The sequence below is a fragment of the Schistocerca gregaria genome, chromosome 1 (assembly GCF_023897955.1).
Source record: "Schistocerca gregaria isolate iqSchGreg1 chromosome 1, iqSchGreg1.2, whole genome shotgun sequence".
Taxonomy (NCBI): Eukaryota; Metazoa; Arthropoda; class Insecta; order Orthoptera; family Acrididae; genus Schistocerca; species Schistocerca gregaria.
This window is the reverse complement of record NC_064920.1, coordinates 1,097,811,287-1,097,839,021: the sequence shown is the minus strand read 5'-3', so window position 1 is coordinate 1,097,839,021 and position 27,735 is coordinate 1,097,811,287. Positions and strand designations below refer to the sequence as shown.

General features: G+C 39.1%; 1 protein-coding gene across 3 annotated transcripts; it reads right to left on the bottom strand.

Moving 5' to 3' along the window:
* LOC126282258 (uncharacterized) lies at positions 1–27,539 on the bottom strand. 3 transcript variants are annotated; one of them, XR_007551355.1, is made up of 3 exons: positions 27,347–27,539; positions 13,331–13,531; positions 1–799 (listed from the first exon to the last, which is right to left on the bottom strand). XR_007551355.1 is itself a non-coding variant. In XM_049981871.1 (3 exons), exons 2-3 carry the CDS (start codon positions 9,153–9,155, stop codon positions 111–113), a joined length of 762 nt encoding a protein of 253 aa, XP_049837828.1. In that variant the 5' UTR covers positions 9,156–9,191; positions 27,347–27,484; the 3' UTR covers positions 27–110. The 3 variants fall into 3 exon arrangements, 2 of the variants coding, with proteins under 2 accessions (XP_049837828.1, XP_049837818.1); XM_049981871.1 differs by lacking the exon at positions 13,331–13,531 and adding an exon at positions 9,083–9,191 and having other exon boundaries at positions 27–799; positions 27,347–27,484; XM_049981861.1 differs by lacking the exons at positions 13,331–13,531; positions 27,347–27,539 and adding an exon at positions 2,461–2,812 and having other exon boundaries at positions 27–799.
* Between the last annotated feature and the right edge of the window lie 196 nt (positions 27,540–27,735).

The following is a 27,735-nucleotide window of genomic DNA, read 5'->3' as shown; positions in this document are numbered from 1 at the left end:
AGCTTTATCATAGGTTTATAATTTAATGTTGCTAAAGAAGAAAAGAGCATCACAAAAGGTTTCAAATAAGTGTAGGTTTTGTTGTTAACATAATAGTAAAACCATATGAATCACGAATTTTCTAAATTGTCTGATGCACTGGGTGGGCTGGAAGGCGGTCGTGAACATTTCTGTTCAACATTGTCACAATACAGGGTGGTTTCAGTTCCTGGAGATGTCTGCTCATCGGCAGGGTTGAAGGCATGCTGAAGGTCCTGGCAAGAGGAATGAACAGGTAGAGACGGGCTTTGTGCCTGTCGATGCTGGGAAACGTTTATAGCTTCATTAATATTTGTTGATGTCCTTTTCCGTTTTTTAATGTTTGCAATGATCTGAAGAACATTTAGCTGAAATTCTACTATCTCATCATCGTCGAATGTTTCTAAAGATGGAATTATACCTCTGAAAAACGATATATGGCGATCTGAATGTTGTTTAGAAACGTCCACCATCCGCTGTTCCACGGTATCTTGTTTATGCTTTCTCTTATTTTTTGTGACTGTTTCCTTCTCTTCACTGTCTTCCTCACTGCAAGAGTCAGTGATACAGTCAGAATCAGCGGACTCTTCATTAACGACTGGCATACTGAGTTCAGTAGGACATCCGCAGGACGCTTTCTTTAAAAACTGTAATTCATGTCCGTAAATGTATGTTGAAGTTGTCTGTTTTCCATATCTTGATTTAAAGGAAGAAGTGTTCTTCCTTTCGCTTTTATGAAATGAATCCCGAACGTTGGTCCACTTTTTCATAACACTTTTGCCTGAAAGAGAAAAAACATGAAGATGGCTTCATTCATTTCACACACTATGCAAATGTATATATACCAACATAACAAGCACAGGAACAAGAAAAAAACTTCTATCTGAAAACCTGTTTTGTGGTTAATTTGCAATTTTGTACTGTTTATTGTATAATCTCAAAAGTGTTTGGTCCATGCGTCACGAATGGCTTGTGCTCACGAAAGTATCAAATGGCTATAATTAAAGTTCGGCCACACTCATAGGTCCAGTGTGGGTTGTAATATTATCGTATGGCAGCGAAACATTGTAGATGTTCTAATGCACTGATGTAGAAACGATGTACACTAGAAAAAATTACTTCCAATTTTGACCACTAGGTGCAAATCTGGAGATTTGAATGCAGGAACGACATACACAAATATTAACGTATGTAATGAATTAGGAACGGGATGTGGGCAGAAGAGGTCGAAGTGAGAAAGCCATAATTAACCGTCACTTACACAGTGTGTTCGATATGAGAAACGGAGGCGTCGACGAGATGTAAAAAACGCCAGATTTGCACCTGGTGGCAAAATTGGACATATTTTATCCAGTGTAAATATGTTCTGCCCAATGCATTACCACAACTACCAAATTTAGCAGCTATGCGATAATTATGAAGGCCACACTGGACCTCTGTGAGTAGCTGCACTTTAATATAGCCAATCGGTACAAAGGGAAACAGTAGCTCAAAATTTTCGATACTTAGGATGACGTTAAACACATACTTGTCAGTCCTTCAAATTCCACTTATATCAGCTGGAAAGGATAATTGTCTATTGTATTTATGAACATGGCAGATTCAAATTACTCTTTTTTGTACGATATTGGAAACCATGAGAAGGGTTGTTCAAAAAAATGGTTCAAATGGCTCTGAGCACTATGGGACTTATAATCTGAGGTCACCAGTCCGCTAGAACTTAGAAATACTTAAACCTAACTAACCTAAGGACAACACACACATCCATGTCCGAGGCAGGATTCGAACCTGCGACCGTAGCGGTCGCGCGGCTAAAGACTGAACCGCCTAGAACCGCTCGGCCACTCCGGCCGGCGAGAAGGGTTGTATTCAAAGAAGTTCATCGTGGAAATCAGTAGTATAAACAGAAATGGAATTTCCTAAAAAAAATGCCTTTCTCGTACGAAACCCAGATGCGTCTTTTTTATCTTAGGGATTGAGGCTTATTTTATACTGCGGATAGATTTTGCGATCACATGCTCAGAATAAATTGTTAGGGTTGGAGAAAAATTTCTACTACTATCTTCTCGGAGCCCAAAGTTCGTAGGACGTCACTTGGGGGGAAGTGAGCATCAAATAGCGAATTTTCACGCACATTTGAACTTGATATCGATTTTTCTCTAGATACTGTAAAATCTTGGGTAGTTTTCGGTAACTCCATGCGAGACAGCTATCTTCATGAAACTGAGGATACATTATCAATAATTAGACTGCAATGTGTGCAGAGAGCTGAGCGGTAACATGAGGAAATTTCACTAAATAATATGAAGAACATCATCGCGGATTACTTTTTGACGTCAATAGGACAAGAAAACACGGTTATTACTCTATTTACTGTAAGAGCCTTTAAAAAAAAAAAAAAAAAAAACGATACAATAAAACCTTTTTGAACAACTTACTTACCATATTCAGTTCTTTCCTTGTAGTTCATGCCTTGATACGAACCATTCAATTCCTTGAATATACCAATCCACGCGTTTTTCGTATGAATCCTGACCTTGTAATTTTCCAGAGTTTTGTCCCATATTACTGGCCGTTCTTTCACTAATGAAATTAATCGCTTAGTGTCTATTTCCCGAGTCATGTTTAGGGTAACGGCGAGGAATTACGAAAACAGAATGAAAGTGTAAGAAAAATGGAAGGAATAAACGGAAACTGCACTCTGTGGTTGCCTTGGAGGATGCCGTGCCTTGCCTGAACGCTGAGTGTGAAGGCGCCACGTTTACCTAGTCCCCCACCACTCCACGCAGTGCCGGGCTAACAGCGCGGCGGTCGTGTGCTCGATAACCTCGCCTGCTCTACTGCAGTGGGAGTGCATTTTAGACGGCAACGCATGCGCCGGGCTAATGTGAAAGCTGCCGCACGGCGTTTCATAGCGCAGTAGAGCGCACTTGCCCCGCACCCGAGCGGCAAATCGCAACAGTCCATCGACACGTCGTACCATCTATTCATATATCGCATTTGCATGGGCAAATCGCAGCGATCTCTCGTAATTTTCAAGCAATTTGACGAATCACGTGCGACAAATCGGCCAACGTCGGTACTATGGCTGCCTGTCTATTTATTTATTCGTGCTCCGTATATCCGGTATACGAAAGAATTGCATGGATATGCAACGAGTCACAATATAAATTAACACAGTAGCCTACTTGTATATGCTAACAAATGTAAATTGCAATTGGTATCTAAGAAACAAAGTATGTTAATAATTACAGGCTTAAGCATTTTCTATGATGAAACATGACAGCAAAGGACTTGGAAGAGCAGTTGAATGGAATGGACAATGTCTTGAAAGGAGGATATAAGATGAACATCAACAAAAGCAAAACGAGGATAATAGAATGTAGTCGAATTAAGTCTGGTGATGCTGAGGGAATTAGATTAGGAAATGAGACACTTAAAGTAGTGAAGGAGTTTTGCTATTTGGGGAGCAAAATAACTGATGATGGTCGAAGTAGAGAGGATATAAAATGCAGACTGACAATGGGAAGGAAAGCGTTTCTGAAGAAGAGAAATTTGTTAACATCGAGTATAGATTTAAGTGTCAGGAAGTCATTTCTGAAAGTATTTGTATGGAGTGTAGCCATGTATGGAAGCCATGGGCGATAAATAGTTTGGAGAAGAAGAGAATAGAAGCTTTCGAAATGTGTTGCTACAGAAGAGTGCTGAAGATTAGATGGGTAGATCACATAACTAATGAGGAAGTGTTGAATAGGATTGGGGAAAAGAGAAGTTTGTGGCACAACTTGACCAGAAGAAGGGATCGGTTGGTAGGACATGTTCTGAGGCATCAAGGGATCACCAATTTAGTATTGGAGGGTAGCGTGGAGGGTAAAAATCGTAGAGGGAGACCAAGAGATGACTACACTATGCAGATTCAGAAGGATGTGGGTTGCAGTGGGTTCTGGGAGATGAAGAAGCTTGCACAGGATAGAGTAGCATGGAGAGCTGCATCAAACCAGTCTCAGGACTGAAGACCACAACAACAACAACATGATGAAACAGAGGTATAAAACGATAAAATAATAAATTACAGTTTTCCATATCACAAACTACACAGGGTGAAAAGTATTTAAACCGGCAAACTCTGGGAGGTTGTAGGGGACATGAAAACAAATATTTTTCCCTGATGTCATTTTATCCTATGAGGATTATTTAGACCAGTGGAGGCCATATTACGCTCTTCGGTTGTTAGAGGGCGTATTACACACTTCAGTTGTAGACAATTGCTGTCCACCAGTGTAGTAGTGCATTGTATCTGTTTACTAATGGATCTATGCACCTGGAGTGAGTACACTGATATGGTTTGTGCGTACTACGCAGCACACCACAACGGACGAGCTGCACAGCGGGTTTATCAACAACAATATCCTAATCGCCGTATCCCGCATCATACGACCTTTGCTGCTGTGTACCAACGTAACATGGGGACGAACCAGATGAATGTAAGAACAGTCCTGCGAGAGCAATTGTTATGTCCATTTCACTTAAAGCGTGTCCGAAACCTGGAACCAGTTGATTATCCACCCAGAGCACAGCTTTCACAGTGTTTCCTGTAACAGTGTGAAATGTATCCTACATATCCATCCCCTATGTTGTTTACCGATGAAGCAACGTTCGGGCGTGATGGAGTCTTCAATATGCACAATTCGCATGTTTGGAGTGAGGATAACCAACATGCCACAGTTACTATCGCTCAAGTGCGGTTCTTCGTTAATGTGTGGGTCAGTGTTGTTGGGGACTGTTTAATTGGGCCGTATCTGCTACCTAGGCCATTAAATGGCAGGCACTATTACAATTTTCTCGCCAGAGCATTGCCAGCTTACGCAACTCCTATTGCATCAGAAGAGGATTTGGTTGCCCGGATAGTAACAGCAGCGGGAACAATTCAGGATACTCCTGGGGTTTTTGCCCGTGTCAGACAGAACATGATCCGACGTTGTAACCTTTCTTTACGTGTCAATGGAGGAATTTTTGAAAATCTACTGTAATTGAAATTGGGTTGTGTTAATATGTTGTCTCTTGGTCATAAAAAATTGGAAAGTGTTTGTTGGTTTAATTAATTTGCCGCCAGATAAATCTTCCTCTACCGGTTTAAATATTCCTCATAGGAAAAAATGACATTAGGGAAAAATATTTGTTTTGATGTCCCCTACAAGCTCTCAGAGTTTGTCGGTTTAAATACTTTTCACTCTGTACATTAGCAGGAATTTGATAGTGCCTGAACACGAATTCCCATACTGGTGTAAGATGTATTAAGTTACCAAGTGGCAATAGCAAATATTACAAGTAAAGTATTATATCTAAGTTATAAGGTTACATTAAACAATTCATTAAGAGAGTAAAACGCTTTTCCAGAAGATATTCCTACAATTTACTCAGAAATTTTGACATTTTACTGGTAAGATTTTTATGTCAGATGGGAGTGCATTAAACACCTTTATGCTTGAGTAGTATACTCCCTTTTGTATCATACTCAAGTTTTTTCTGTCAACATGAAACTCATGTTTTGTTCTTGTGTCATAGTCATGATAAGAAGTATTGGTTTTGCACTTGTGTAGGTTCTTAGCTGAAAAGCACATAAGGGATAAGATATATGAGGTCATTGTTAATACTTTGTGTGTTTTATAAAGATTTCTGCATGAATGATTCCTGTTAACTCCACTTATAACTAGAATTGCTCTTCTATGAGTTACAAATGCTTTATTTGCCATTAGTTGGTTACCCCAGAATATGAAGCCATAGGATAAAAATGAATGGAAACAGCCAAAATAAGCAGACTTAACAGCATCACTATTAGCAGTTGTTGCTATAATACGTAGAGCGTAAGTTGCTGAACTAAGTGTTTTTCTGAAGTCCAATATATGGCAAGACCAATTTAATTTATTGTCAATGTGGAGGCCTAAAAATTTTGTTGAATAGAGTTGATGTATATCTTGATCATTACAGCTTAGACTTGTGTCATCCTGAACTTTGTGAGGCTCATGGAAATTTATGAACTATTTTTTTTTTAAGTTAGGCCATTGCATCCGAACCACTTATGGAGGTCATGGAACACCAAGTTGGCAGATGATGCAATATCATTTTCAGTTGTTTTTTTTTAATTACAAGGGATGTATCATCTGCAAAAAGCGTAAATTTGATGGTAGTCATAGAACAGTGAGGAAGGTCATTAATAAAAATAAGTAGCTACTGTAGCTATTAACGATTATTGTTTATGTGTGTTCTACATCTTCACCTGTACTCTGCAGATCAACGCCAGATGCATGGTAGTGCGTACATCCCATTGTACGAGCTGTTAGGGTTACTTCCTGTCCCATTTCCTATGGAGCGTGAGAAGAAAAACATTCAGTCTTTAAAATGGGAGCAGTTTAAAACTACTATTTTGTGTAAGCTAAAAGAGCAACCCTTCTATAATATTGAAGAATTATTCTCTAGTAATAGCATAGTGTTTACTTGAGCTGCAGCTCAGTTCCATGACTTCAACAGCAACCGTTACATTTAATTTCATTATATACTTGTATCTATTTTATAGTTTTGATATTACTGTAATCTAATTTATAACTTAAATATGTCTTGCGGTATTAAATTACTATCATAGTAGAGTTGTATTCGCGTATTTTGATAATGTTGTACCTTGACGCTGTCTGCCCAGCTGTGGCTGGCGAGTGACATAGAATTGGTAATAAAGGTAATAATTGTTTGAATGCCTCTCTGCATGCAGTAATTATACTGATCTCATCCTCACGATCCCTATGTGAGCGATACGTAGGTGGTTGTAGTATATCCCTAGAGTAATCATTTAAAACCGGTTCTTGATACTTTATTAATAGACTTTCTCGAGATAGTTTAAGTTTCTGTTCAAGTGTATTCCAGTTCAGTTCCTTCAGTATCTCTGTGCCACCCTCCCACGGATTAAACACGCCTGTGACCATTCGTGCTACCCTTCTCTGTATGAGTTCCACATCCCCTGTTAGTCCTAACTGGTACAGTCCCACACACTTGAGCAAAACTCTAGAACCGGTCGCACGAGTGACTGCACGCAGTCTCCTGTGTAGACTGACTACACTTCCCTAGTATTGTACCAATAAACCAAAGTCTACCACCTGCTTTAGCCATGACTGTACCTGTGTGAACATTCAAATTCATATTCCTGTACAGTATTACACCCAGGTATTTGTAAGAGTTGGCCGATTCCAACAGGCATAGGGTACTATGTTTTTTCGTTTTGTGGAGTCCAAAATTTCACATTTCTGAACATTTGGAGTAGGTTGCCAATCTTTACGAAGCTCCTTCCAAATAGTAGTTCATTATAGATAACTGTATCATCTGCAATAAGTATGAGGTTACTGTTAATATTGTCTGCAAGGTTATTAATATACAATATAAACAACAAGGGTCGCAACACACTTCCCTGGGGCACACTAGAAGTTACTTCTACATCTGACGATACATCCAAGATAAAATGCTGTGTCCTCCCTACCAAGAAGTCACAAATTTCACTAGATATCCCATATGATCGTACTTTTGACAATAAGCGTAGGTGTGGTACTGAGTCAAATGCTTTTTGGGAATCAAGAAATACTGCTGGTTGCCTCCAAAGCTTTCAGTATGTCATGTGAGAAAAGTGCGAGTTGAGTTTCTCGATGTTTCCGAAATCCATGCTGGTTGGGATTGAGGACGTCATTCTGCTCAAGATATCTCATTATGTTTGAGTTCAGAATATGTTCAAAGATTCTACAACAAATCGACATCAAGGATATTGGATGGTAGTTTTGTGGATTACTACTCTTCTTGTAGGCGGCTGTGGCCTGTGCCTTTTTCCAAGAACTGGGTACGGTTTTTGTTCGAGAGATCTACGGTAGATTAAAATTAGAAGAGGAGCTAACTCAGCCACAAATTCAGTATAGTATCTGACAGGGATTCCATCGGGCCTGGGGCTTTGTTCAGTTTAAACGATTTCAGCTATTTCTCAACACCACTTACACTAATACTTATTCCATTCATTTCTTAAGAGGTACGAGGCTTAAATTGGGGCAATTCTCTTTGGTTTCATTTGAAAATGGAGTTAAGTGAATCAGTTTTTCCTTTGCTACCCTCAATTTCAGTTCCTGTCTCATTCGCTAGGGACTGGACACTAACGTAGGTGCCAGAATTTCTTTGGGTTCTGTGAAAGATCACGTGACAACATTCTCCTAGATAGTGTTGTGCAGTTTTGTTATGTTTCGCTATGCCCACGCAGAGTGAGGACTTGACGGTGGAACAAATAGTTATCCAAGAGGCAGGAATCACTTTGGGCAGTCAACTGAGCATGGTGTTGCCCTTATTTTAAGATGGAGTGGTATACTAATCTCAAAACGTTGACACTGTACTCTTAAGATTTTATTGAGCAGGATTTTGAAGCGAACACTGTAGAAGTTGTGACAGGCGAAAGAAATGTGCAAGAAGAAGAGTGTGGGGGTGGGAGGAAAAAAGGTGGGAAAGAAGACAAAGAGGAAGAAATAGAACAGGAAAGGGAAGAATAGAAGGACGCTAAAATGCGGAAGGAATGGAGATGTACAAGAAGAAACCGTAAGGATACTCATATTGTACTGAATTGAGCAACGGCACCACAATACAACTTGCATTTAAACCTGCATATGACTAGCACACTTGTAGGTATTATGTAACTTATGTCAGAGATGACAGCTGTTGCCTCCATTGTTGTGAAGTGCCGCGACATGCCATCGAAGTTTTATGCTTGACGTTAGCGTAATGCCGAAATTGCAATAACAGAGTAAAAACTTACTGCAGCCATGAGCGGAAAACGACGTCTTTTAAACAGTTCATACAGGCTTCGGGTACTTGTTACAACAAGCTCATGTAATGGCGATTCATAGTTTGCGTTTCTCAAAAATGGTTCAAATGGCTCTGAGCACTATGTGACTTAACTTCTGAGGTCATCAGTCCCCTAGAACTTAGAACTACTTAAACCTAACTAATCTAAGGACACCACACATATCCATGCCCGATGCAGAATACGAACCTGCGACCGTAGCGTTCGCGCGGTTCCAGACTGAAGCGCCTTGAACCGCTCGGCCACCGCGGCCGGCTTGCATTGCTCATTTAACATTACAAATTTCAGTTGCACGGCACTGAAACAATGAAATTGGAATCGCGTTATTGTCACAAGTAATTCGTCTTTGGACTGATTATATAGCTTCGTGTTCTGAATGGTATCATACGAATTCAATTTAAAGAAACAGTTCGTTGTAAATGTTAATTAACGAATAAACAGGCTAAACACTGATGATTAACAAGAAAATGGAGAGACGATGGAAGAATGAAGGGGAGAGGGGCCGCAAAGGATTAAGGTTGAAAAAGTTTGCCTGGACTTCGTCTGCTGCACACACTCTGTGTTCGTCTCTAAATATTGATAGAGAAATAAATTATTACACTAGTGGCCATTATAATTGCTGCACTACGAAGATGACGTGCTACAGACGCGAGATTTAAGAGACAGGAAGAAGATGCTGTGATATGCAAATGATTAGCTTTTCAGAGCATTCACACAAGGTTGGCGCTGGTGGCGACACCTACAACGTGCTGACATAAGCAAAGTTTCCAACCGATTTCTGATACACAAACAGCAGTTGACCGGCGTTGTCTGGTGAAACGTTGTTGTGATGCCTCGTGTAAGGAGGAGAAATGCGTACCATCACGTTTCCGACTTTGATAAAGGTCGGATTGTAGCCTATCGCGATTGCGGTTTATCGTATCGCGACATTGCTGCTCGCGTCGGTCCAGATCCAATGACTGTTATAGCAGAATATGGAATCGGTGAGTTCGGGAGGGTAATACGGAACGCCGTGCTGTATCCCAACGGCTTCGTATCACTAGCAGCCGAGATGACAGGCATCTTATCCGCATGGCTGTAACGGATCGTGCAGCCACGTCTCGATCCCTGAGTCAACAGATAGGGACGTTTGAAAGACAACAACCATCTGCACGAACAGTTCGACGACGTTTGCAGCAGCAGCTCGGAGACCATGGTTGCAGTTACCCTTGACGCTGCATCACAGACAGGAGCGCCTTCGATGGTGTACTCAACGACGAACCTGGGTGCACGAATGGCAAAAAGTCTTTTTTCGGATGAATCCAGGTTCTGTTTACAGCATCACGATGGTCGCATCTGTGTTTGGCGACATCGCAGTGAACGGACATTGGAAGCGTGTATTCGTCATCGCCATACTGGCGTATCACCCGGCGTGATGGTATGGGGTGCCACTGGTTACACGTCTCGATCACCTCTTGTTCACATTGACTGTACTTTGAACAGTGGACGCTACATTTCAGATATGGTACGACCCGTGGCTCTACCCTTTATTCGATCTCTGTGCAACCCTACATTTCAGCAGGACAATGCACGACCACATGTTGCAGATTCTGCATGGGCTTTTCTGGATGCAGAAAATGTTCGACTGCTGCCCTGGCCAGCATATTCTCCAGATCTCTCACCAATGGACAACGTCTGTTCAATGGTGGCCGAGCAACTGTCTCGCCACAATACGCCAGTCTCTACTCTTGATGAACTGTGGTATCGTGCATGGGCAGCTGTACCGGTACACGCCATTCAAGCTCTGTTTAACTAAATACCCAGGCGTATCAAGGCTGTTATTACGGCCAGAGGTGGATGTTCTGGGTACTGATTTCTCAGGATATATGCATCCAAATCGCGTGAAAATGTAATCACACGTCTGTTTAGTATAATATATTTGTCCAATGAATACCCATTTATGATCTGCATTTCTTCTTGGTGTAGCAATTTGAATGGGCTGTAGTGTAATTTCATGAAGGCGCCAACATTCCATGAGGCAAAACACGCGAACCGAATCATAATGCAAAATTATCAAATGAAGAACAGACGAACAGTGAAAAACACAAATGAATTCATAACAAAAATAAAAGACCTACACAGTCTACGAACAGCATCACTCACCTCTTTCGTCATAGAGAACATTTACACGTCGATACCCACTGCACAAACAATAAAACTAATTGATGAAAACATACTGACATACAACAAACTACCTGCAGACAATATTAATGAAATAATTGAAACCTTCAAAGCAATCTCACCTCAGAGTTATTTCCAGTTTGAAGTGGAATTTTTCTTAAAGAAGGTGGGCTTCCAATGGGGTCTACAATTTCAGAACATTGGCAAACGTATTCATCAACCACATAGAAAACACAGTCTTTACCACAATCATCACAAAGAAAGGATACAAAATTGTTTACTGGTACAGATATGTGGATGACATAATCTGTATGGTACATGAACTAACAGAGAAAATTGATAAACTTTATACAGACATAAACGAGATACATAAAAATATTCATTTCACCGTGGAAAAAGAAACACAGAAGGGAATACATTTCGTGGTTATAACAATAAAGAGAGAAAACAATAGACACACATTTGACAGCTTCAAGAAAGCCAACAGCCACATACACAATTATACATGCGTCATCCAACCACCTGCAAAATAAAAAATTAGGGGCTGTAAGACACAGACCAAATAATATCTCGCTCAGCAAAGAAAACCATGAAAAACATTTACAAGCAATACAACTCATAATGACAAACAATGGCTGGAACACCTATACAGTACAGAGGCTCAACCAAAAAATTAAAACACAATTAAAGAACAAAGAAAATAAGCAGAGAACACAAACACCAAAGAACTCCACAGCACTATAGCACACACAGAAACACTAAATATTAATACTCATGACATGACTGATAGAAAAAAAACGGTACACTTCAACTTACAAACTCAAAGCAACGCACAGAATAGCAAATATATCGAGGCAGTGGTCGTCAACCTTTTTTGCTCAAGAGCCAAAACTAACAATACGATGTGGAAACTCAGGCCGCAGATTTCCAGGTCCATTTATTAACTGGCAAACCACGTGAATGGTTTGTTACAAACCTCTAATAGACTAGCTATAGTAAAGAAGCGAGAGGTTTACCACTGACTTTCTACCACTTATGATTAAAGTCGATACCATTCGGACCACTAGGTGTAGAATGTTCTCTGTTTCAGATTGCTGCCGCTCTCAATGACCCGTAAATTGTAATACTGTAATTGCCCGACGAAGTGTTGCTGCGTTGTCTTTGAGAACAGATGGTTAATAACAGCAAATGGACTTATACTTAAATGTATTATGTAACATGAGTCACGGTCACAACTGTTTTCTACATGTTTTGAAAGCCATTTTTTTTTCAACTCTCTTGACTGAACTACAACAGCCTTAATTTTATTTCATACTGGATGAGGTACATGGCATTGGCTAGATATGTATGCATTCGAATCTTAAGTTATTCTGTCTCTTCATTCCTCCACTCTCTGTCGTCCATCTCGACTTTCCCCTCACTCACCATCTCTTCACTCCTTTATCTGTCCATTTCGCACTCCCCCTGTATGTGTCCATGTCCTCCTTCCCCTTTTCCCTCCACATTACCATCCCCCGCCCCAATAAGACGCTGCCTTTGCTTGCCCCACAATATTTCTTTAAAGATTGAAAATAATATGTGTATCACTGTGGCTGAAATCGATCCGAGGGTTTAGGAGCAGAAGTGGAGAATAAACACACACATACACATACACACACATTTTTAAGAGCTAATGACTAATTATTTCTTTTAACAAATATGTACCGCATATGACCGTCTCTGTAATGCGTATTCATGAATCCAACGCACTTTCATTTAAGACTGATACAATAGCAGATAATTGGTGAGAGTCACATGCACCCATTTGTCGTCAGCACTGAGAAACAAACAAGAAAACATTTCCAATATTACGTCTCTCCCACCGCAACGATAAATTAATCTGCCCCTGTACCAAGAGACACCTGTAAAAGTGATAGAACAACGCGCGCCTTATTACAATTCTTCCTGTATATTTTTCATTTGACGAAGGAGACAGGTACAGCCGACAGCTGCAACCCATTTATTCTTTACCGGATTTGGATATGTATCATTTATCGTTCTTCAGAAACTGTATCAGTAGCACCAGTTAAAATGAAATAGTACTTTCGGAAACAAACCACTCGCAACTGTTGGATGTGTGTGACTCCTTCGCCAAATAGCATTGCTGTGCACTTGCTGACAATAATAAGCCATGCTTATGACACTGAAATTCTGCAGTACAGGGAAAAGATTTTTAAATACCGGTCCGCCGGTTTGACAACTATTATATTAAGAGGGATATATTCGTAGGCGACTTACGAGTAGTTGTGGCTCATTGTCAACGATTACATTTTTAGTCTATCTTCCCAGGAGTCGAGTGTTGAGTCCAACTGGAATAACCATTGTGGTAGCATGAGTCAATGATGACATGTGCCATTCATAGATTTCCACAGTATGGCTGGTACCATGATTACGAGTGTTGAAAACTGCATAAAATGTTGCTGATCAAATTTCAATAAACTGGAAAAAAACATACAGTGCATCTGGCTAATTCTTTCCAGTTTAATTACCTCTGTGAATATAAAATTCACATGACTTGCGTAATCTTACTATGTTCATGTAGCTAGGCAGGAGCATATGAAGGGTGAAGGGAAGGAAGGGAATCATTAGTAATTTTGAACCACTACCAAAAACAAATATTGGATCAGTGTATATTGCTCCTGAAATTTATTTTAAAGTACTTTCATGCAAGATGAGATAGATGTATTGTTAAAATATTATATTACATTGTTAAAACGGCCACAAAACTTAATTCTAATTGCATTAATCTCATAACTTCAAAAATGTAGATATAAATAAGAAATTAAAAAAATAAGAAAAGGACAGATGCACTGCATATGCAACAGGCTATATAAGAATGCTATAGGTCTCTTATTGAATCTGGTTTTTATTCATTATAATTGAAACACAAACATAAAAACAAATATATAATATTTCATTAATGTGACTTGTGATGTTGGACTTTTTGGGCTATGTCATCTATATCTGTGTCATTTGTGCTAGGCACAATCCTCATTCCGTCTACTAAATGACTGGACAGCCGATTACGATATTTTGAAAATGAAGCTTCACAAGTGTAAGTTGAAGGAAATAGTGTTATCATGAACTGTACTCTGTCTCGTAAATTTTTATACTTTTTAGGCACACATTTCCAAAATTCAGTGTACTGTTGTGTTTCACGATGTTCTAGAAACAGAGCTTTAAGCTGTGTGTCATGCTGAAGTTCGATTATTTCATTTAGCTAATTAGTTTTAGGAAATCCAAATTGGCAGAATAAATTGAGGTTAACTTGCCAAGGGTTCTCTGCGAGAATTAAAAAAAGCTGCGAATATTTCTAACCTCTGCAAATTTTATTTATTCTAAATACACTTCCAAATATTCTTTCATGTTTTGGTAAATAGTTAAGCCTGATCGGAGCATAGCAACAGTTGGAAAATTAGACAGATCTTTTACTTCGAGCCCCCCCCCCCTCATGAACCATGGACCTTGCCATTGGTGGGGAGGCTTGCGTGCCTCAACGATACAGATAGCCGTACCGTAGGTGCAACCACAATGGAGGGGTATCTGTTGAGAGGCCAGACAAACGTATGGTTCTTGAAGAGGGGCAGCAGCCTTTTCAGTAGTTGCAGGGGCAACAGTCTGGCCTTGTAACACTAACCAAAACGGCCTTACTGTGCTGGTACTGCGAACCGCTGAAAGCAAGGGGAAACTAGAGCCGTAATTTTTCCTGAGGGCATGCAGCTTTACTGTATGATTAAATGATGATGGCGTCCTCTTGGGTAAAATATTCCGGAGGTAAAATAGTCCCCCATTCGGATCTCCGGGCGGGAACTACTCAAGAGGACGTCGTTATCAGGAGAAAGAAAACTGGCATTCTATGCATCGGAGCGTGGAATGTCAGATCATTAAATTGGGCAGGTAGGTTAGAAAATTTAAAAAGGGAAATGGATAGGTTAAAGTTAGATATAGTGGGAATTAGTGAAGTTCGTTGGCAGGAGGAACAAGACTTCTGGTCAGGTGAATAAAGGGTTATAAATACAAAATCAAATAGGGGTAATGCAGGAGTAGGTTTAATAATGAATAAAAAAATAGGAGTGCGGGTAAGCTACTACAAACAGCATAGTGCATATATTATTGTGGCCAATATAGACACAAAGCCCATGCCTACCACAGTAGTACAAGTTTATATGCCAACTAGCTCTGCAGATGACGAAGAAATTGAAGAAATGTTTGATGAGATAAAAGAAATTATTCAGGTAGTGAAGGGAGATGAAAATTTAATAGTCATGGGTGACTGGAATTCCAGCGTAGGAAAAGGGAGATAAGGAAACATAGTAGGTGAGTATGGATTGGGGCTAAGAAATGAAAGAGGAATCCGTCTGGTAGAATTTTGCACAGAGCATAACTTAATCATAGCGAACACTTGGCATAAAAGAAGGTTGTATGCGTGGAAGAATACCGGAGATACTAAAAGGTATCAGATAGATTAAATAATGGTAAGACAGAGATTTAGGAATCAGGTTTTAAATTGTAAGACATTTCCAGGGGCAGATGTGGACTCTGATCACAATCTTTTGGTTATTAACTGTAGATTAAAACAGAAGAAACTGCAAAAAGGTGGGAATTTAAGGAGATGGGACCTGGATAAACTGACTAACCCAGAGGTTGTACAGAGTTTCAGGGAGACCATAAGGGAACAATTGACAGGAATGGGGGAAAGAAGTACAGTAGATGAAGAATGGGTATCTTTGAGGAATGAAATAGTGAAGGCAGCAGAAGATCAAATAAGTAAAAAGACGAGGGTTAGTAGAAATCCTTGGGTAACCGAAGAAATACTGAACTGAATTTAAGAAAGGAGAAAATATAAAAATCCAGTAAATGAAGGAGGCAAAAAGGAATGGAAACGTCTCAAAAATGAGATTGACGGGAAGAGCAAAATGGCTAAGCAGGCATGGCTAGAGGACAAGTGTAAGGATGTAGAGGCTTATCTCACTAGGTGTAAGATAGATACTGCCTACAGGAAAATTAAAGAGACCTTTGGAGAAAAGAGAGCCATTTGTATGAATATCAAGAGCTCAGATGGAAACCGAGTTCTAAGCAAAGAAGGGAAAGCAGAAAGGTGGAAGGAGTATATAGAGGGTCTATACAAGGGTGATGTACTTGAGGACAATATTATGGGAATGGAAGAGGATGTAGATGAAGATGAAATGGGGATATGATACTGCGTCAAGAGTTTGACAGAGCACTGAAAGACCTGAGTCGAAACAAGGCCCCAGGAGTAGACAACATTCCATTAGAACTATTGACGGCCTTGGGAGAGCCAGTACTGACAAAACTCTACCATCTGGTGAGCAAGATGTATGAGACAGGCGAAATACCCTCAGACTTCAAGAAGAATATAATAATTCCAATCCCAAAGAAAGCAGGTGTTGACAGTTGTGAAAATTACCGAACTATGAGTTTAATAAGTCACAACTGCAAAATACTAACGCTAATTCTTGACAGACGAATGGAAAAACTTGTAGAAGCCGACCTCGGGGAAGATCAGTTTGGATTCCGTGGAAATGTTGGAACACGTGAGGCAATACTGACCCTACGACTTATCTTAGAAGAAAGATTAAGCAAAGGCAAATCTATGTTTCTAGCATTTGTGGACTTAGAGAAAGCTTTTGACAATGTTGACTGGAGTACTCTCTTACAAATTTTTAAAGTGGCAGGGGTAAAATACAGGGAGCAAAAGGCTATTTACAATTTGTACAGAAACCAGATGGCAGTGATAAGAGTCGAGGGGCAGGAGAGGCAACCAGTGGTTGGGAAGGGAGTGAGACAGGGTTGTAGCCTCTCCCAGAAGTTATTCAATCTGTATATTGAGCAAGCAGTAGAGGAAACAAAATAAAAATTGGGAGTAGGTACTAAAAGCCAGGGAGCAGAAATAAAAACTTTGAGGTTCGCCGATGACATTGTAATTCTGTCAGGGACGGCAAAGGACTTGGAAGAGCAGTTGAACGGAATGGACAGTGTCTTGAAAGGAGGATATAAGATGAACATCAACAAAAGCAAAACGGGGATAATGGAATGTAGTCGAATTAAGTCGGGTGATGCTGAAGTAATTAGATTAGGAAATGAGACAATTAAAGTAGTAAAGGAGTTTTGCTATTTGGGGAACAAAGTAACTGATGATGGTCGAAGTAGAGAGGATATAAAATGTAGACTGGCAGTGGCAAGGAAAGCGTTTCTGAAGAAGAGATATTTGTTAACATCGAATATAGATTTATGTATCAGGAAGTCGTTTCTGGAAGTATTTGTTTGGAGTGTAGCCATGTATGGAAGTGAAACATGGACGATAACTAGTTTGGACAAGAAGAGAATAGAAGCTTTCGAAATGTGGTGCTACAGAAGAATACTGAAGATAAGGTGGATAGATCACGTAACTAATGAGGAGGTATTGAATAGGATTGGGGAGAAGAGAAGTTTGTGGCACAACTTGACCAGAAGAAGGGATCGGTTGGTAGGACATGTTCTGAGGCATCAAGGGATCACAAATTTAGCATTGGAGGGCAGCATGGAGGGTAAAAATCATAGAGCGAGACCAAGAGATGACTACACTAAGCAGATTGAGAAGGATGTAGGCTGCAGTATGTACTGGAAGATGAAGAAGCTTGCAAAGGATAGAGTAGCATGGAGTGCTGCATCAAACCTGTGTCAGGACTGAAGACCACAACAACAACATTTACTTTGAGTTCATTGATATATAATTGTAGTTTGGCTTCAAATGCAAATATGTTGTTAGTCATTTGCCCAATTATGTTGTTTGGTCCTTGTAATTCCAAGATAAGTGTGTTGAATTTTTGTGTAATATCATTAAAAAAGCTGTAAGTATCCACCATTCATCATCATCCAGTTCAGGAAAATTTTGGCCACTTTGTTGTAAGAATAAAATCACTTCAGATTTCAAGTTGACAAACCGGTCCAGCACTTTTCCTTTGCTTATCCATCTGACAGCAGTATGTAGGAGAACATCGCTGTAACAAGCTTGCAATTCCTGCAGAAGTTCTTTAAATTTTCGGTGATTAAGTTCATGGGCATGAATGAAATTTATAAAGCTTATAGCTCTTTGCATAACATTCTTCAGTTTGGTATTTGAAATTTGGCATGCCAAACTTTCTTGATGCAGTAAGCAGTGAATGGGAAGTAAATTTGACAATTTCCATTCCTTCTTAATCAATGGTACCAAACCATTGTTGACCCCATCATTGATGGACATCAGTACATACTGATATTAATTAGCTCATAGATAAGTGATTTTTTACAATTTTTTTAATTGCATCGGTAAAATCATATATTTTTGTGTGACCCTTCGTGCTGCTAAAAAATCTTCCTCTATTAACCCATCACTGGTGCAGTAACGCACAAATAATGAAACCTTAGCTATCAAAGCTGAATCTGTACTGTAATCACATGCAAGACTGAAGTATTTGCATAGTTTGACTTTATTAAGTACTGGCTCAACTATATATTTTGAAATATCTTCTATATGACGTCGACAGGTAGATTCTGAAAGTGTGAGCTTATTTATTTCAGCTGATATTTGTTTACTGTTGGAGAAATTTTGAAACAAAGTTTCAGAAACAGTCGTTATACATTGCTTCACTAATTCAGCATCAGTAAAAGCTTTCATATTTTTTGCCAGAATATTACATACTTGGTATGATACTCTTGTGACCGCTTCATTTTGCCCAAATGCTGCTAACATAACGTTTTGTTGACGAGGAATGGTAGATTTTAGATGAGAAATTTTTTCCTTCCTTTCATTTGAATTCAAAGGAAAAGCTACTGTAAATGAATTGTGCTTACTTGTGTAGTGGCGAAATAAATTGTATCTCTTCAGTGCCACAATCGTATCCCGGCATATTAGGCAAGTAGCAGTACCTTCTTTGTGTCCACTTATAAAGCATAACTCTTCTTCTCATATTTCTTGAAAACTTCTTTTCTCTTCACATATTTTCATCTTAGTTACTGTTCTTGAGGGTACATCAGACATTATTTATACCACTGATAATTATATCACCAAATATGAGCACAAATACACTCAATACACGACGAATGCTCACGGGTACCGAAACTTAGTTCACGACTGGTACAAAGTTACCTAATTACTTCTTCGACTTTAATCACAATTCTACGCAGTTTCCATAAACAAAACACCCATATGCCAGACAATTAGATACCTAATACTACCCGTGCAAAGCCAAGGAGCATCGCGGGCTGAACGAAAACATGATCTGGGCTACATTGGGGCCCGCGGGCCTCAGTTTGACGACCATTGTATTAAAGAAATAGGGATTACACATTGCTTACAGAACAAGAAACACACTCTAGTCATATTTACAAACAAATGACAGACCAGATAAATACCAAGTAGCACGTATACACCAGTTGCAGAACGAAGAATAAGAATCAGTATATTTGCGGATGACAAGTAGAAACTTCAAAACTAGATACAAATTACATATCAGAAGTTGAAAATATGAAAATAGCCATTCTACCTTTGCAGAACACCTGATAAAACATGGACATGAACCATCCAACATGCAGTGAGGACATTTATTTATTCATTTATTTATCATCCCTATTATCATATCCATGGTATTGGGCTTGTCAAAGTACAGAACAGTATAAAATATTACATATTTACATCATGTACAAAATCTTATCATTGGTATCAACACATCTTTTTTGTCTGCTTAATTAGATCATAAAATTATATATGCACATAATGACAGAATAAAAGCTAGTGAAAGCCCTTGATTGATTTTACTAGAACTATTAAATACCAGTACTTTAATTAAATAGGCATAGTAACATATGGCACAAAAGCTCGGTGCATAATTAGATATGTACATGGATGAAAGAAGTTTGGTTACATCTAGAAATGGTTGAAAATTATGAATTTTTGTTGAGACCGTTATGAAGCACACCTACAAATCTCCCAAAATTCCAGGTATTTATTAATGCTGTAGAAGCTGTTGTTTGTTAGCAGATTTTTTAGTTCTTTTTTGAATGTATTAATGTTTGGTATTTTTTGATGCTATCTAGCAATGCACTGTGCAGAATTTTTTGTTTGTAAACAGCACTGTCCTGATATATTAATTTTCTGTGCACATCCCTATGATAGTCATTCCTTTTCCTTTTTTGATAATTGTGGATCTCACTATTCAAAGCTGAAACATAATGAAGCAGATGCTTTCAAATATATAGATGTAAGGTCATGATTTTTAATTCCTTAAAGATACCTCTACATGGTGCTCTGTAATCAACATCACTTATTAATCTTACAGCTTTCCTTTGGAGCTTAAAAGACTGCTTTGCGAAAGAAGTATTTCCCCAGAACACTATACCATACCTCAGTAGACTATGCATTTATGCATAATAAGCACTTAACACTGTTTCAGTGTTGCAGTACTTTTGTTAAGCATTTCTAGATGTATTTCCCATCTTAGATGCTCATCCACCCATAATCCTAAAAAATTTAAGTGAGTCTGTTGCTGAATTTGGCTATTTGATAATGTGAATTTTACATTGGTGCTATTTTAGTTCCTTGTATGGTTGAAGTTTTCTTGTCACTGACAACTAGACGGTTATCTTAAAACCATTTTTCTGAAACTTCTGCTGTGTTGTCGATTTTTTGCTTCATCTCATAATCATTCTTTCCTTTTATAATGAAGTTGGTACCATCAGCAAATAATATGGTACCAACTGTTGTGGTAGGTCATTAATAAAAATCAAGAATAGCAATGGTCATAATAGCGAGCCTTGGGCACCATATAATTAACTCTTCTATATTCAGAATGGTACACATTTCCAATCTGGTACTCTTTGTTTCCTGTCAGTTAAATATGACTTGAACCACTGGTAGGAAATACCACAGACACCATAACTACATAGTTTTAACACCTGTTGATTATGATTTATAAGATTAAATGCTTTGGAAAGGTCCGAAAACAACACACAGATCATTTCCTTGTCCTCACTAGCAACTACAGTTATTTGATTGAAGAATCACGACAAAAAGTTCCCGATACTAGAAGAAAACTTTCACATACAAAGAGCTCTTACAATGGCAAATAAGGTATTTAATGACCAAGCACATATAAGCAATAACTCTCAGATCACGTTAGCCACTGAAACAATAACAAATAGAGATCTGAAAGAGAAACAGACTTAATAATTAATGAATCTTCCTCTTCCCCCTTCACACACATACACAAATATCCATTAAAAAGATGACGCTCTCACAAAGAACGACACATACACACAAACCAAAAGAAAAATATCAAACTAAACCAACATCACATACAAAAGACGAAAGAAAAACACACATCCACAGTTGGCAACACTACACACTGTAAAAACATACATGTTGAACACAAATGTAAAGTGCAAGTGACATAAGCGATGTGTAGTAACAAAATGTGGGTGAAAGGACGCCAGAAGTAGGCCAGTTGGTGCATGGAGACTAATGACCACATCTCCAGGTCCACACACATCGGCTAACAGCGCTGGAAATCGTAAGTAACACAGAAGGATGATTTCACCTAACGAAATTTGTACTAAAAAAGTGGTTTATAACCTGAAACAAAGACAAAAACATGTAACATACTAACATATTGCAACTACCACATAATACAATTATTATATGTGTAAAAAGAAGCAGGTCACTGAAGATGCTTCACAAATAAAAGAAGCGAAATGCGTGTGGGAATAAACAAACTGCTTCAATTAGTTGCATAGACGGAACGTATCTTCATGATGGAAGAAATAATCGTAATGTAACTGGTGAATAGAGGAGGTAAGAAATCCCTGTGTTTAAAGACTGTTCAAAGGAAATATGTTTTTATCAGTTATGTGTGCGAGCATCAGTAACTGAAAAACTAGTGTATCAACTATTTTTGGAAAAGAAGTGTGCTTTTAAAGGGGAAAAATTAGAGCAGACTGCACAAGAAAACGTTTATACGCATTCGTACTCTATCAAGCCTCTAGTCAGATTGGGTGAATCGACACTATTTTTCTACAAGTTTATTTCCAAGACTCGATCGTAAACTTTGGGCGATATACAGTGCAGTCAGAAACAGTCTGAAAAATATGAAAGGGCGCAGCAAGGTAGAAATAACTCTCCAGAAAAAAAAAAATCGATACGTTGCGCCTTTCCAGAGTTTAACATTGAAGTCAGTCGATCAGGATGTTGCGTGCTTAAAGTCAAGCGACCAGCTAGATACAGTTGGTTCAACTTGTTCTGATAGCGCACGAGACGGCTCATGGCAGCCTGCGGCTTGGATCGATCGTGTCTGCCGTTCCATGTCTTGTTCGGTTTTAGGAAACCGAACCGAGTACGGTACACGTTTAGTTACAACGTCTCTGGCTGGTCGCTTGAATTTGCGCGCTCAACGGCCTGATTGGCTAACTTCAATGTTACATAACTTGGAAAAGGCACAACGCATCGAATTTCTTTCTGAACAGTTTTACATTCTTTTCGAACCGTTTCTGGCCTGCTAAATATTAATAAATCGCAAGAAAGCTTCCGTTTTTAAAGCCTGCTAAACGTAATTTTTACTATGCTGGTTTTGACTTTTGTTCACTCATAAAAGTTGTTTCCCTTAGTGCATTCACAATATGGTCATGAAGTTATGATTCACTGTCTGGTGAATTTCGGCCTGCGTTGAGCAGAAATACAAATACTGTAGATCCCTTTGGTACGATTAAGGTTTTTGGACCGAAAAACATTGCAACACTGCAAGTCATTCTACAGAATACTTAAAGACAAAATTATTATCCGCAAATCGTAACAATGTCGGTCTTTTCAGAGGGTTAGATCTTTCAGATCCAGTTATTAGCACAGAGATAGTTTCCGAGTCCTCATTAAATGTGCCTCAAAATCTATAGCTAACGAACCAGGTCATTTCTGATATCTAAACGTCATTTTTAAGTGTGTGTGTTTGGAACGTTGTAGCCGGCCGCTGTCACCGAGCGGTTCTAGGCGCTTCAGTCTGGAACCGCACGACCGCTACGGTCGCAGGTTCGAATTCTGCCTCGGGCATGAATGTGTGTGATGTCCTTAGGTTAGTTAGGTTTAAGTAGTTCTAAGTTCTAGGGGACTGATGACCTCCGATGTTAAGTCCCATAGTGCTCAGAGCCATGTGAACCATTTGGAACGTTGTATAATTGTGTCATACATCTGACTTGACTAGAAGAAGGGATCGGTTGGTAGGACATGTTCTGAGACATCGGGGGATCACCAATTTAGTATTGGGGGGCAGCGCGGAGGGTAAAAATCGAAGAGGCAGACCAAGAGATGAGTACACTAAGCAGATTCAGAAGGATGTAGGCTGCAGTAGGTACTGGGAGATGAAAAAGCTTGCATAGGATAGAGTAGCATGGAGAGCTGCATCAAACCAGTCTCAGGACTGAAGACCACAACAACATCTGAAATAGCTAGTAAGCGTGAATATTGGCGTGATGTTCTTTGAAAAGCACAGTTATGGCTAATGTAGAAAATTATTTCTCAACGTAAGTTACCGATCGATTTTTTATATCGGTAGCTGATCAGCGATCTACGTAAAGGCTTCCTTCATAAGAATGCTCCTTTCACAAGAGAACCTCGCGTTGGCAAGCGCTATGAAAGAGATTGGAAGTACAATGACTTATGTAAAAATGTTATGATGGGAAAATTGCGTCTTATATGGTTGACCGAGACAGAGTTGTCGAGGAATTTCTTCCACCCAACAATATCATAATAAGGTTTCAAAGTGGTACAACGATTGGCAACTTGCTTTAAATGTACAAAAATCTAAAACTGTACGTCACACAACGTATCCTGCTACCGCAGTATCAGTAGGTCACAGTTGGAATCAGACATCTCAAACAAATTTCGTGGTGCAGCAACAACTCACGATATGATTCGGAATGAATAGGCCTTCATATGTTCAGTTGTAGGTGGCAGACTTCAGTTCACATCTTAATGTAACAATGTGTCAGGTAATGAAATTGAATGATTACGTAAACTCAGTCGTAGGTGAAGTGCATGACAGACTTAAATGATGGGATACTGGAAAAATGAAGTCAATCTACAAAGGAGATTGCTAACAATAAACTCGTGCGGTGTAACCCAGATGTGTATGGTGTCCATACCAAACAGGACTGAAGGTTCGTCCACATAATGCCTTTTTGTATTTCTATCCACTTTGCATATGCGCATAAATTTCCAACAGCCAACTGCGCATGCGCATTTGTGTATGCGTAATTTTCTGGAAATGGAGGCTGTGCGTTAAGCGCATTGCTCTCCGCCTTCGGTGGGATCTTTGCTGGTTTTAGCAGACGACGGGCAGCTAGGGTCCTTGCGTGTTTGATTGTGTAATGTTGAGGTTATGCTGTGTAGCGATTTACGTGCAGTAATGTCTGCTGACTCTAAATGAAACTCGCTTAAATTCATAGGTGATTACAGACAAAGAAAAGTCGTATGGAATGCCATCTTGAAAGATTACTTGAACAAAAATTTGAGACATGATGCCCTGAGTGTCAAGAGTAAGATAAAAAAAATCTCCGACCATATTACTGTGAAGAAAAAAAACCATAAGTAGGAAAACAGAGAAGAATAAGCCCGAAATTTATGAAAACTGTGGACGAATATTCACGCTATGGTGACTTGACAGTACAACTGAGAAGCCTGACGTCTGAACAAAGAAATGTTGGGGTATATGTAGCTTTTCAAAAAACTATTAGAAATAGAAATAAGAACATTAATGGTCCAAAAAATACAAAATTGAATTACGCAGCCCCCGTTGTAGTGGATTTTGGTGTCTATGAAATTCTCACATTTGTCAAGGCCTAAGACGGTAATCTACGTATAATCTTCCGTGATTGAGGCTGTGTAGACAACTCTTTAATAAAATAAAATACAAATGACGCACTGAAAGTTAGTTAACCTTCACATAACGACTGAAAACCATGGTATTTCCCGGGAATAATCAGTGAAATGTATTGTTTTGAAATGCGAAATAAACTGACATATAAGTTGCCGGTTACTAGATTGCCAAATGTTATTGCCAGCCTTGTAGCTGCAGTTTCCTAAGCAGATAATCTAAAAACTAGCTGTGACCTCATCAAGAAATTTGCAAAGAAACGTTGTCGTCACTTCGTGTTTCAGGTATCTCTGTTTTTTAGATACTTCTTTACCTACAGTCGTTTTTACGTTTTCTTTTTCTGCCGGCTTTTCACCACAACAAACGCAGTACAAGCTCTCATGCCAGGAATGGTCCCCATTAGCAAACGGCTTGTGCAGTAAGGCAATGTGTGGACACGAGAGCGCCCTTGCATTTCTTTCCGCAATTTTTTGCGCATGCTCTTTCTTGCCGTGCGCCCGTGATTGCGCACGAGAAAAGAGGCATATTGTGGACATACCTTTAACAGTATGGAAAGACGGGTAACGCGAATGTTCACAAGTCCACATGACTCACGGGAATGCTGACAAACCTGAATTGGCAGACGCTTGAAGATTGGTGTCAAGTATACCGCGAAAGCCTACTGGCGATGTATCAAAAACTGGTATCTAGAAAACATTAAAGCGTTACGTAGTGACTGCGAATACAAGATTAATTAGGAACACACAGAGGCATTTAAACTGTGATTGTTCCTGAGCTCTATACGCGAATGGAACGGGACGAAACCCTGGTATGTGGTACATGAAGTCAACTGAAGTAATACTGCACGATATTGCGACATTCACAAATGCCAAGTATGGACCGAAAGCACTTCTTTCCTAAGTCTCAGTAAAAATATTTTTTGTAGAACTACACCTTACTCTGAAGGTGGTATTTTGGTAAATATTCTAGTTTTTGTAGAAAAAATTAAAAACAAACTTTTTTCCTTCGGTATGATTTTTGTTCTGCAATGTTTCACAACAGGTTTTAAAGAGAAGACGCCATTAACAAGTTTGAATCTTTTGCACACTATAATCTCGCATTGTAGTTTCATGATGATCAACTAAATAATTTTAACTCCTCTTTATGGTTATCATGTTAACTGGAAATTAACTGACTTACAGCGCACAATTCTGCTATCTTGCAGCTTGAATCGTGTCATTGGGAGTTTTATTTTTCGAGAACTGTAGGTATATTTCTGTGGTTAATACTTCGAAATTATTGTTGAATTTCGAAGGGAAGCCAGTCCTTCGTTTCTGAATAAAAGTAGTAATATATTTTGTCAGGTGGTAACATGTTGTAGTCGACCAAATCATTACATGTCATGTTGAATTTACAGACTGTGTGTTGTGGTTCTCATTTATACAAGCTGTCAAATCGCGTGCAATCAATAAAATTTTATGATAAATTTGGCGTTAATTTTATACTTAATGATTTAGTTACAGCATATCTCGTTTAAACCATTTTTGAATACAGCGTGAGATTCAATCAAGGGGATTTTGTTGTTGCAATATAAGACAGTAATTTCCTGGAAAATAATCTGTAAGTAGCATTAGCACGCTACAAATAACGTACACTCACACTTATAAGCATAAAGTGCAGCAAGTGAAGTGCACGCAAAAGCTAATCAATAGCGGTTGCGCAAGATAGCCACTTCCAGATCATATTTTGCTGCAGCCGTTATTCGCAGTCAGAGAGGTATTTACTGTACTAGTGTTATTTGCGAACGGTTTGATAGGGGTAAACGCACGAATGTCATACAGCCTTTTTGTATGGCAAAAATCAAATGCATAGCTGTCTGACGCAATTTTGCCTCCGCGTGAAAGCAGCCTAAATAGTCAACGGAAGTACCGTAATGGTTGTAACAGCGCTCTGAAACACAATGTTGAGTTTTTAAAGTGTTTATTTATTGGCGTTGTCACGAGATATTCCAGAGAAATTATCGGTTTCAGACGACATCAGCCACCCTCATATCATGATAAGGCAGGTTACTATGATAAGATGATACGTACAAGCAAACACATCATATAAACGGGAAGAATATCTTAAATGTACGTCTATCGTATCAAATATTCTCTAATATATGTACGTCTAGCCAGATCCGGATCTCTATATATATTTGTATCGGTTACACTAGGTAGTTGTCGTGTGCGTATAAATACTATGTACGCAACACTTACAAATACCCCCGCTTCTCATCAAGATCTGAAGACAGACAGTGCTGGATGATTCCGGCAATTTTTGTGAAATATTTTGTTGTTGGTCTATTAAATAAACATTCAGAAAATTTTCGGTAACTCACGCTTTTTGTCTCCTAGTCCTATTTTCCACAATGTTGAGAACTGCTAGACTCAAGTAGGCCTATTGTAAACATAATATTTTTGCCACTTGTTCACATCCGTGGCCACGCTTAGCTTACGGAACTCTGAATAAAGTAAACTACAAGGGTAAAAATACGGGCATCGTTTCGACATGACAGAAACTACGCTAGTTGTGGATTACAATGGTTCATCGTGGGAGGACGATAGTCTGATGGAAGGAGTCTTATGGAATATAGAACAAGTGCAGAAAATTTGTGCTTGTTGAAAGGAGTGGCAAAAGTACGTGAAAAAAGAAAATAGTTACAGTGCGTTTGAGTAAGCAAAAGATGCTGTTACATAAAGGCTGTCGCTGTGTGTCAGATAAAAGTCA

Coding starts and splice junctions, on each gene's coding strand:
- LOC126282258 (XM_049981861.1), bottom strand. CDS start 2,641: ATGACTCGGGAAATAGACACTAAGCGATTAATTTCATTAGTGAAAGAA. Junction 800..2,460: donor CAAGGAAAGAACTGAATATG/GTAAGTAAGTTG, acceptor TTTCTCTTTCAG/GCAAAAGTGTTATGAAAAAG.